Below are 12,082 nucleotides of genomic sequence, written 5' to 3'. Positions count from 1 at the left end.
AAAAGTACAATGGTGAATGTGTAGATGTGTTTACTTTGACAAAACTACTTTGATTCATCATACATACACAGGAACCAGTGCCATAGGAACCAGTGCAATAGGGCATCCACCTGTTACTTCTGTTTAGCTACAGAATGCTAACGGCTAACAGCACTTCCGCGCACACTCCCGCGGTTTTGGCGCACTAGTGGCTGTTTTTTGTCCGCACCTCTGCACCGCTTCTCTGGACCCGGGGATGGCCTCTCCGTCCCCGGCTCCGCTGTCGTACAAAACCCCGCACATGTCCAAAACGACGCCTTTTAAACTCTGCGCACGAATTGGCCATTCCAACGCCGCCATGACAGGCTCCACTGCGCAGGCGCGGAACGGTTTCTTCTTCTCCGTCGTTTCGTTTCTTGGCGAGCGACACCTAGCTGTTGGAATATGAACGAAAGGAAGAAGAAAAACAAAGAAATAAACAAGACAGAATAAACACTCAATCAGGCCTGACTTTGTATTTATTGTATTAATTTAATCTAATCTAATCTAATTTATTTAATTTTTTTAATTTTATTTAATTTAATTTAATTTTATTTATTTTATTTATTTTATTTATTTTATTTATTTTATTTATTTTATTTATTTAGGCCCGAGTGCCACAAGCTGGCGAGAGGCCTATTAATCTCGTAAGGCCGTGCGAAGCACGGCTGCGAAAGTGCGCACGTAGTGCGCACGAAATCGAGCGCGAAGCGCTCGCCCACTTCCAAACACTCACTAACGCACTCCTTCACTCATGCACGCCCCGTGCATACTAATTAGTATTAGGAAAATGGAACATTACCGTTGTAAACGGGCGAAGCCCGTGCAAAAGTGCGCACTAAACGAGCACTTTACATTGAGATGACGACCGCGAAGCGGTCGTCATCTCAATGTAAAGTGCTCGTCATCCCCATATAAAGCACTCATTTGCGCTAAGTAGCTCACGAATACGTTCCCCATCTCTTGCATGTTCCGTGCATATAAGCATGTAATGCAAAAAATGAACATTATTACTGTATAGAGGGCCAAAAACACAAAGTGGGCGGAGCCCACTCAAAATTAACGAAAGTACCCGTCAGTGACCAGGGACCCACACCATGAGGAAGGAAAGCGCGAGCGCTTTCCGAAAATGTATAGTTTATGATATTTGGAAAATGGGAAACATTGTTTTCGCATCGGAATATTATTCTTTCTTCTTCTTCTTCCTCTTCTTCTCGGGACCAACCCCCCTATTTTTCACCCAGTGAACATTGACGAAAAGTCACAAAAATTTGCACACCTCTAAAAATCGTGCCTCTCTACATTCTGGCTAATTCCCTTTTCTAAAATAAAAAAATTGGCGCGTCAGCACCCCCAAATGTACCAAAAATGCATTGAGAGATGGGAAATGACTCAAAAAAAATCTGATCGTAGAATCATGAAATTTGGCACAGAGGTAGATGGTGACAAGAGAAGTAAAAAATATTACTACGGCAACGCCGTCCGCCCAACCAAATGTCGGCCATATTGCTTCAAAAATGGCTAAACATGACTTCGGAGTTTCCTCCCAGGGCGTTGGCCCTAAAAAGCTGAAATTTGGTGAAAATGCTACTGAGGAGTGGGACATCAAAAGTTATCCAAATTACATTGATACCTCTCACGGTCTAACTGTAGCAAGGATTTCAGAAATCTCCCAAATTTAACATTTCTGCCGTTTGCGCAGATAAAGTCCGAATTGCGTCAAATTAGAATCAGTTGTTAAACTCTTTGCCCTAAACCTACTTGAAGTGAAATAAATTAATTTGGAGCCACAGCGCCCCCTACAGATTTTATATGGAGGTTAAATATTTAGTTTTGCGAAATTATATGAAATTTGACACACAACTCAATTTTGGCATCCCCATCAAAAAAGTCAATGAGACCCATGTCATAATTGTTATGGCTTTGCCGTAACGATGACCGAAACCTTCCATGTTATTCCAATGGGGAAATCGCCAGAACATGTTTACACTTTAGACTTTCACAAACTCCTCTTAGGGCGTTAGACATATTAACCTGAAATTTGGTGAGACTCATCTTCAGGGGTGGACCATCAAAAGTTATCCACATTTTTATTCAAAGAGTCACGGTGTCTGTGCGGCAAAGCCGCACATTTTGCCAAGAATTCAAAATAAAATTGCTTTTTGATGGTAAAACAAAGGGGAGAAGATGTGACAGCGTCACAGATTCAGCAGTAGGCGTAATAAAAGGACAATTGGGGCGCGTTAGCGCCCCCTCCTCTTGCGGCGTGGCGGCGGCGTAGCGAGGGCCGATCATTGCCGCTTGCGGCTATATTTTATTGTTATTACTATGATGGTTGGTTATTTTAATTATGAATATATCGAGCAAGTCAGTAAATATAAATAAGTGCAGTTAAATACATGTCACCAAAACAAAACAGCAATCTAGAATTTGTTTTTTATTCAAGCTCGAAAAGGAGTGGGAAGAAGAAATTAAACTGAATCCCACCCATGTCTTAAAGTTTGAATGGACAATTTTTTTGGCCCAAATTTGAGTCTTATTTCCTCGTGGCGTGGACTGCCGATTAGTCCTGCCACGTATCAATCATAAAACGCACCTACCGCTCACCTCATCATAATATAGTTCCCTCAGTGTACGGGACAAAATGAAGACGGAGAAAGACTGTTTGAGTTGACTCATAAGAGACGGAAACCTACGGGAGACGAGAGATGCGATGCGATCCGTCGCTCTAATAAACAAACGCACGTGTGTGTTGTATCAGTCCGCACGGAGGAGTGCGCATGCGCACTTCAGAGTTCTCAAATTGCCGAAAAATCGTCCATTGCGCCTTTAACAGAAGATATACATCAAAAAGACAACAACATAACACTAAGGGATCATCTCAAAATGGGTTGAAGCTTTTGTTTTGTTGCTTTGAAGCTTCAATACATCGTTGTGGCAGTAATTGTTTTGAAATGCTAAAAAAAATCTCACAGCAATGAGCATTGCGGCGGCGGGTGCGTGCGCGGAGCACGGGGAGTGCTCATGGCTAGCGCTGCGCTCACGGCGACAACACGGCGAGCGCTGCGCTCACGGCGCGTACGGCGAGTGCGTACGGGGAGCACGGCGCGCCGTGGCCAACGCGGGGAGCGGGCGTCGCCGTTGCCAACGCGGCTGGTGCAGAAGAGTTGGAAAAGCTTTTTTGCGGCAAGACGCAGCGCAGCAAATGGTCAAGAGATTTGGCTCTAGTAACGTGCTACGCACTGACCGGAAGAAGGAAACAAAACAAACCCGCATGAGGTTTCGGCTAATCACAGAAGACGTGAGATTCTCAAGTGTACTGCTTCTGTCACTCTGACATCATGTCTAAGGTCTAAACACAGGCAATTGGCAATTACAGGTTTTGACAAGAAACATGAGTTTCTCACTCACTCATCCTCTTGAGACAATCTCAATGTGGTCATCTCACAGTTTGGGTTGAATGGGATGTGTCGTAGGGCCCCTAGGGCCCGTGGACCATGTGGATTAAGTAAACAAACATGCGCGACAGGTGACATTATTTGGAGAGTTCATAACTTATAAATATAAACTTACCAAAGGATGTTCAGGGATGTTCACTAGAGGTGAGCAGGGTCTATCAAGCTACTATCGTTTTATCAACACGTAAAATTTTATGTGAAGCCAGACAAAGTCTTTTGGGGGGGGAGGGGGTCCAGAGAGAGACAAAAAAAATTAAGTCTTTTCAGCTTCAACCCATTTTGAGATGATCCCTAAAGTCCAGTCCCAATTACGACTGTATCATATAATCACTTTTGGCAATGTATAAAGATGAGTCACAATATTATTATTATAAGAAACAGTTAGAAAATTGAAAAGCCATACTAGCACATACCGAAACTTACATTTGTGGATATTTTGGCATTGCTTTTGTGGGAGAGCGTTCCACATTTTCACCCCACACACTCTCATACACACATTTACGAGACAGACTTGCCCCTGGTTCATGGCTGGTTCATTGGCTCATCAATAGTACACTTAGTACACTTAGTACACTTAGTACATTGCCTTTGCTCTCTGTACTTTCTGTTGCACTGAATGATTCAACTTCATTACAGCATTCACAAAGCCCTGTTGTTCATTAAATGTAGAGTTTTGTGTCCTGATTCGAGTTACGGCCTTATGACCCTCTTATGACCCTCTTATGACCCTCTTATGACCCTCTTATGACCTTAGGGGGGGATGTTGCAGCCTGTCGGTGGTGATGGGACTTGAGGGTGGATGCTTGCCTGGTGGGGTGTTCGCTGGATGCATGGGCTGTAGCGTCAGGCCATGTGTCGGTGTAATCCCTCATTCGTCCAGGCGTGTTCCATAGTAGAAAAAGCTTCAGTTGTAGTCATCTGGACTCAGTTAGAAAAATAGACGTTTCGACTCTCATCCAAGACTCATTGTCAATAAAAGAATTTAGATTGAGAACTCCGATATTAATACTGTTCTGTGGTAAGACCCGCCCATTGGGCGGAGCCTTCCTGAAGTAGAAAGAGTTGTTTGTTTCAACAGAAACTCCCCCCTTGTATCTACCGAGCTAGCCTATTCAGAATTTTAATGGGCTATTAGAATCCTCTTTGTCTTTGTGAGACCCTGGCTCAACCACCCTGAGTACCTGATTAGCATCTAAATGCCCTGGTCCTCTACCTTTCCAGGGGTTCAGTAACCCATTATAGATACCAGGAAGATTGAATCTTAGCCCTCCATTTCTGTTTAAAGAAGGTCTTTCTTTTTTAACAAAAATAGCTTCCTTGACTCCTCTTTCAAACCATCTTTTCTCCCTGCTTAAAACCTTCACCTCACCGTCTTCAAACGAGTGATTAGAAGCTTCAAGATGGAGATGCACGGCACTCTGAGGTCCTGAACTTATATTTCTTCTGTGCTGATAGAGCCTCTTGTGTAGAGGCTGTTTCGTCTCACCTATGTAATGTTCTTTATAGCTTTCTTCACTGTATTGGATCGAATAAACTACATTGCTCTGTTTTTGAGTCGGCAACTTGTCCTTAGGATGAACCAGTTTTTGTCTTAAAGTGTTTCCTGGTTTAAAATAAACAGGGACTTTGTGTTGTCTAAAAATTCTCTGCAGTTTTTCCGACAGGCCAGACACATAAGGGATAGAAACACCCTTCCTTCTCTGTTCAGTTTCCCTTTTGTCCTGCTTCTTGGTTCTCTTCACTCTGTTGAGAACCCAAGTGGGGTAACCACAGGCTGAGAGGGCATTTCGGACATGTTTTTCCTCTTTCTTCTTGCCCTCTGAGGCCCTCATGTCAGGCCATGTGTTCCGCCGCCCCTGCGTTGCTTCGGGTGCTGGCGCTTTGGACGTGTGGCGGCGGTCTGCGGAGGGGGGCGGGATGTGGTGGGTGAGCATGAGATCATGGATGTGGGAGGTGTGATGGTGGAGCGGGGCTGGGGTGCTGTGGCTGTGTGCATGTTGGCAGGGGGGCTGCTGGGGGGTGGAAGGTTGGGGACTCTCGGGGATTATCCTATGCAGATGCGGTCGGAAGGGTGTCAGGTGGGAGATGTCTGCGCTGCTCCCAAGTGTGAAGGTTCCAAGTGTGGATGTTCCAAGTGTGGAGGTTCCAAGTGTGAAGGTTCCAAGTGTGAAGGTTCCAAGTGTGGAGGTTCCTAGTGTGAAGATTCCAAGTGTGAAGGTTCAAAGTGTAGAGGTTCCAGAATGACTGAGAATACTTTGGTTGTGGACAGAGAGGATGTTGTGCTCTTTATGGTGGATGTTATAAACTGAGCTGCTCAAACTTAAAAGAACTGAAAGGACGAGATCATTGCTAAAGCTGCAGGAAGATTCCTCTGAATTAAAGATAGAAAACAGGCTAAAGGCGCTAAACAGCAATCAGAGTAAAGGAAGTCTACTTTTGGAGAGTCAGAGTCATAAGATAAGATAAGATAGCCTTTAATGTCCACACATGTGGACATTTTGGTGTTACAACGCAGTAGATACAGGGGAAAGGACAGATAACTTATAGGAAGTTTAAAAAACACTCTTAATAGAAGAACTCTTATAAACAAAAACAAAACTCCTGTAAACAGGTCCTCTCATATCTTAATAGGGAATGGAGGGAAGAAAATAAAAATAAAGCTGTAATAATGATAAAGTAAACACTCTTATTTACATCAGTTGTATGCACATGAATGACATTAATTGCAGAGTAGAGAGTAAAGACATGGCGGTCGGGGCGTCGCTGGTCCGTCCACAGTAGATGCACAATCACAATTACAGTGGGTGGATGCACTGGGAAGGAAGAAGAAGAAGAAGAAGAAGAAGAAGAAGAAGAAGAAGAAGAAGAAGAAGAAGAAGAAGAAGAAGAAGAGACTGTGTTTATGGTAACTAATAGTGACCGCTTTATTACAGTCACTCTTTGATGATGTCATCAAGCAACAACGCAACAGAAAATTGAATCTGGCCGATTGCACGGACGACACACCAAACCGCCATAAAACACCAAAGAAGAAGAAGTAGAAGAGAAGGAGAAGAGGGAGAAGAAGGAGAAGAAGAAGGAGAAGAAGAAGACGAAGAAGAAGAAGAAGAAGAAGAAGAAGAAGAAGAAGAAGAAGAAGAAGAAGAAGAAGAAGAAGAAGAAGAAGAAGAAGAAGAAGAAGAAGAAGAAGAAGAAGAAGAAGAAGAAGAAGAAGAAGAAGAAGAAATGTCCTCCACAAGTGAAAGCAGCTCTGAGGAGATGTGGACACATGGAGCACAGGAGTGCTCCATGTGTCTGGAGGTGTTCTCTGAGCCAGTGACCACTCCATGTGGACACAACTTCTGCAAACGCTGCATCAGTGAGGCCTGGGCCCCTGAGGGGCCCTGCACATGTCCTCTGTGTAACAGGAGCTATGACAGAAGACCTGAGCTCAGAGTCAACTCTTTGGTGTTGGAGATGGTCTCTCAGTTTGAACTAGAGGCTGAAAAGTCACATGACACCTCTGGAGATGTGTCATGTGACGTCTGCTCTGAGCCCAAGCTGAAGGCCCTGAAGTCCTGCCTGGTCTGTCTGTCCTCGTTCTGTGAGACCCACCTCCAGCCTCATCTCACAGTCTCTGGGCTGAAAAGACACCAGCTGATGGAGCCTGTGGAGAACCTGGAAGACAGGATGTGTCCCAAGCACCAGCGCCCCCTGGAGCTCTTCTGTGGCACTGACCAGAGCTGTGTGTGTACCCTATGTGTTCTAGACCACAAGAACCATGAGCTGTTGTCTTTGGAGGAGGCGTGTGAGCCCAGCAGGTCCTCTCACATGGTGGAGCAGAGGAAGCTGAAGGTCCAGGAGATCCAGCGCTGCGTGGAGCTCAGTGACACAGAGGTCCACAGAGAGAGGGCTGTGGGGCTGCAGGCCTTCACTGATCTCATGCAGTCTGTTCAGAGGCGTCAGGACCGGTTCTTAGAGGAGCTGCAGGAGAAGCAGAGCCGGAGCCACAAACGAGCCCAGGAGCTGGTGCAGCAGCTGGAACAGGAGATCTGTGAGCTGGAGAAGAGCAGCACTGAGGCGGAGCGGCTCTCACGCTCTCAAGACCCCCTCCACTTTCTACAGAGCTGCCCTGCACTCACGCCCCCTGCTGGGCTGAAGGAGCGGAGCAGCATGAGCTTTGAGCCGGAGGCGTGTGAGGGCAGTGCAGCCCGGGCTTTGTCTGAGCTGGAGAAACATCTCTGTGAAGACTTTAACAAACTGTTTAAACAACTGGCCTCAGATTCTAACAAGGCTGAGCTGAAGAGAGTGCAGCAGTTTGTGGTGGACGTCACTCTGGATCCAGACACTGCTCAACCATGGCTCGTTCTGTCTGAAGATCTCAAACAGGTTCATCACACTGATGTGAAAAAGGAGCTCCCAGATTCTTCTCTGAGGTTTGATTCTTGTGTTTCTGTCCTTGGAAAGCAGAGTTTCTCCTCAGGCAGGTTTTACTTTGAGGTTCAGGTCAAAGGGAAAACAGAGTGGGATTTAGGAGTGGCCCAAGAGTCCATAAACAGGAAGGGAGTGATCTATCTGGGTCCTGAAAATGGATTCTGGTGCATTGTATTGACAAACAAAGATGAGTACAAAGCTTGTACAGACTGTTCTGTCCGTCTGTATCTGCAGCGAGCTCCTCATAAGGTCGGGGTGTTTGTGGACTATGGTGAGGGTCTGGTCTCCTTTTATGATGCAGATTCTGCAGATCTTCTCTTCTCCTTCAGCGGCTGCTGCTTCAGGGAGAAACTGTTTCCATATTTCAGTCCCAGTTTAAATTTTGGAGGATCAAACTCTGCTCCTTTGGTCCTCACTGCAGAGGAGACTTTCAGAGGTCAAAGTGACGAAGAACAAGAATAAAAGCTCTGAACTTCAGTCAAATGTAACTATGGATACTTTGACTCCATTTTGGACTGAAAGTATCAAGTTCTTCTCTTTATTGTTTCAGTTCTTTTGAAATGTTTGAAGGTTTATTTGAATCTTGTTCACGGTAACCTCCTGTGAGAGGCTTTGATCAAACAATATCAATAAATATAATTCTTTCTTAATTCTCAATGTGTGAAATCTTCTTGAAGTTAGACAGAGGGTTTTTCTTTCTGCTCAGTTTTCTCTCTGGACATTTAACCTTTGACCCGAAACAGAAGTGACCACCCTGGGATGAGCCCCGGGTGCAGAGCAGCAGTGTAAGACCCTCCTCTGTCGCTGAGCTCCTGCCTGCTCTGTCACATATGAAGTGTTCAGATTCAAGGCAGCTAGAGACTGTGTCCCTCGTGCAAATAATGACAAAAAGTTTAACCTCAGAAAAACTACTTCCGGCGTCAGACCAAATAACTTAAGAAAAATAACACTAATAATGACACAAACAAATAAATGAGCATATAAGATGTGGACTGCAATTTCCTCCAATTTGCTTTTAGTTATTGAATTAATTAGTGATTATAACATAGATCTTCTAGCTCTAACTGAAACTTGGCTTCAACAAGATGATTAAGTCAGACTAACATGGGTGGGTGGGGTGGACATCCCCAGCAGGGTCCAGAGCCCACCACAGCAGGGTCCAGAGCCCACCACAGCAGGGTTCAGAGCTCACCACAGCAGGGTCCAGAGCCCACCCCAACAGGGTTCAGAGCCCACCACAGCAGGGTTCAGAGCCCACCACAGCAGGGTTCAGAGCCCACCACAGCAGTGTTCAGAGCCCCCCACAGCAGGGTTCAGAGCCCACCACAGCAGGGTTTGGAGCCCACCACAGCAGTGTTCAGAGCCCCCCACAGCAGTGTTTAGAGCCCACCACAGCAGTGTTCAGAACTCACCACAGCACTGAAACTGCACTAGTTAAAGTCACAAATGATTTGTTATTAGCTGCAGACGATGGACTGGTCTCAATCCTGGTTCTTTTGGACCTCAGCGTTTGACACCATCGACCACAACATTCTACTGCAGAGGTTAGAATCAGCTGCTTTACATCCTATTTATCTGATAGGTACCAGTTTGTAAACCAGAGCTCCTCACCTTGTTCTAAAGTAACTTACGGTGTGCCTCAGGGGTCAGTACTCAGTCCAGTTCTGTTTACTCTTTATATGTGGCCGTTAGGTAGGGTAATGACCCTCTTATGACCCTTTTATGACCTTATGACCCTCTTATGACCCTCTTATGACTCTCTTAAGATAACGACACACTTCAGTGCTTCAGTGACAGACAGATCCACCCTCGCTGTGTGAAGGAGACGTTTCACAGGGCTTTCCTTCTGCTGCTGTCAGACTCTACATCAAAACTGTTATACACATGTGCAATACTGTCATACCCATGTGCAATACTGACATACCCATGTGCAATACTGTCATACCCATGTGCAATACTGACTTAATAAGATAAGATAAGATATTCCTTTATTGTCCCACATGGGGAAATTTCATTGGTGCAACGCAGGTAGATACAGAGGCAGATACAGAAGAAAAGAACAGATCACTTATAGGAAGTCTGAAAAACACTTTCAGTAGAAGATCTCCTATAATCATGTGCAATGCTGTCATACCCATGTGCAATACTGATTTAATCATGTGCAATACGGACATAACCCTAACCCATGGTCCTTTTATCCAGAGCCTGGATAAAGAATTACAAAAAGTGTGGTGAAAGTTTCTACAGATAATGATCTCACATTTGAAACTTAAGTGACTAACTAGTTTTTGTAATGATATACAGTGTATTTCAGGCCTCACATACAAACAGCAGCCATAAACATCCTCATTTTTAACACAAAACTTAGGCGAGGATAAAGAAAAACCTTTTTTGTGGATGTTCCAAGATCCATCCATCCATCCATTTTCTACCGCTTGTTCCCTTAAGCTGTATAACTTTTGTTCAGTCAGACTTAGAATAGTTCTGACTGTTGAGGGTCAAAATAGAGAATGTTACCTTTACACAGAGACCGAGGTTTTGTATATAATCCACATAGTTAAAAACAAGTTTGGTTTTAATTTGGAGGTGTCTTTAGAGACAGTTGGACAAAAATCGCCCAAGGATAACAGGATATATAACAGCTGTAAATAAGATAAGTTACTTTTACTTTTGCTACTATTATTGTTATTTTTATGTTATTTTCTTTTTCTTTTTATTAAGAATATAAGAGTTTTGCCTCTCCTTGAACCGACACCTTAACGTGGTGGAGGGGTTTGAGTGCCCGAATGATCCCGGGAGCTATGTTGTCGGGGGCTTCATGCCCCTGGTAGGGTCTCCCAAGGCAAACAGGTCCTAGGTGACGGGTCAGACAAAGATCGGTTCAGAAGCCTCTTATGACGACGACACGAACAAGGCCGTTTACGTCGCCCGGATCGGCGTCACCGGGGCCCCATCCTGGAGCCAGGCCTGGGATGGGTGCTCCATGGCGAGCGCCTGGTGGCCGGGTCTTATCCCACGGGGCCCGGCCGGGCACAGCCCGAAAGAGCGACGTGGGGCCGCCCTCCCGTGGGCCCACCACCCGCAGGAGGATCCATAAGGGGCCGGTGCAGAGAGATCTGGGCGGCAGTCGACGGCAGGGGCCTCGGCGACCAGATCTCCAGACACAGAGACTAACTCTGGGGACATGGAATGTCACCTCACTGGGGGGGAAAGAGCCTGAGCTTGTGCGGGAGGTTGAGCGATACCGACTAGATATAGTCGGCCTCACCTCCACGCACAGTTTGGGCTCTGGAACCCATCTCCTCGAGAGGGGCTGGACGCTCCACTTCTCTGGTGTTGCCCGCGGGGAGAGGCGGCGGGCTGGTGTGGGCTTGCTGATAGCCCCTCAGCTCAGCCGCCACGTGTTGGAGTTTACCCCGGTGAACGAGAGGGTCGCGTCCCTCCGCCTTCGGGTGGGGGACAGGTCTCTCACTGTTGTGGCGGCCTACGGGCCGAACAGCAGTGCAGAGTACCCGGCCTTCTTGGAGTCCTTGGGAGGGGTACTGGACAGTGCACCGACCGGGGACTCCGTTGTTCTACTGGGGGACTTCAACGCCCACGTGGGCAATGACAGTGACACCTGGAGAGGGGTGATCGGGAAGAACGGCTTCCCCGATCTGAACCCGAGCGGTGTTCAGTTATTGGACTTCTGTGCTAGCCACGGATTGTCCATAACGAACACCATGTTCAAGCACAAGGGTGTCCATCAGTGCACATGGCACCAGGACACCCTAGGCCAGAGGTCAATGATCGACTTTGTTGTTGTGTCATCAGACCTCCGGCCGCGTGTCTTGGACACTCGGGTGAAGAGAGGGGCAGAGTTGTCAACCGATCACCACCTGGTGGTGAGTTGGATCCGCTGGCGGAGGAGGAAGCCGGACAGACTTGGCAGACCCAAGCGCATTGTGAGGGTCTGTTGGGAACGTCTAGTGGAGCCCTCTGTCAGTAGGGTATTCAACTCGCACCTCCGGGAGAGCTTCTCCCATGTCCCGGGGGAGGTTGGGGACATTGAGTCCGAGTGGACCATGTTCTCCGCCTCCATTGTTGATGCGGCTGCTCGGAGCTGTGGTCGCAAGGTCTCCGGTGCCTGTCGTGGCGGCAACCCCCGAACCCGGTGGTGGACACCGGAAGTAAGGGATGCCGTCAGACTGAAG

The 12,082-nt window shown here is 46.6% G+C and overlaps 2 protein-coding genes across 2 annotated transcripts in view; one reads left to right on the top strand and one right to left on the bottom strand.

Moving 5' to 3' along the window:
• The window catches only part of lhpp (phospholysine phosphohistidine inorganic pyrophosphate phosphatase), a 420,402-nt gene extending 420,035 nt beyond the window's left edge, over positions 1 to 367 (bottom strand). Inside the window, exon 1 of the mRNA XM_072455741.1 lies at positions 209 to 367. Within this exon, the coding sequence (XP_072311842.1) occupies positions 209 to 339 (131 nt within the window). The 5' untranslated portion in view covers positions 340 to 367. The remainder of the gene's footprint in view (positions 1 to 208) is intronic.
• A 6,396-nt stretch (positions 368 to 6,763) lies between these two features.
• LOC140368703 (E3 ubiquitin-protein ligase TRIM21-like) lies at positions 6,764 to 8,351 on the top strand. Its single transcript, XM_072455736.1, has one exon. The coding sequence runs from the start codon at positions 6,765 to 6,767 to the stop codon at positions 8,349 to 8,351; it is 1,587 nt and encodes a 528-aa protein (XP_072311837.1). The 5' UTR covers position 6,764.
• The last annotated feature ends 3,731 nt before the right edge of the window (positions 8,352 to 12,082 follow it).

This window comes from Eucyclogobius newberryi, unplaced genomic scaffold (assembly GCF_026437365.1).
Source record: "Eucyclogobius newberryi isolate DKJ021-1_F unplaced genomic scaffold, fEucNew1.0.hap1 SCAF_20, whole genome shotgun sequence".
Taxonomy (NCBI): Eukaryota; Metazoa; Chordata; class Actinopteri; order Gobiiformes; family Gobiidae; genus Eucyclogobius; species Eucyclogobius newberryi.
Note: the sequence above shows the minus strand (reverse complement) of the source record. Positions and strands in the feature narration are given on the sequence as shown.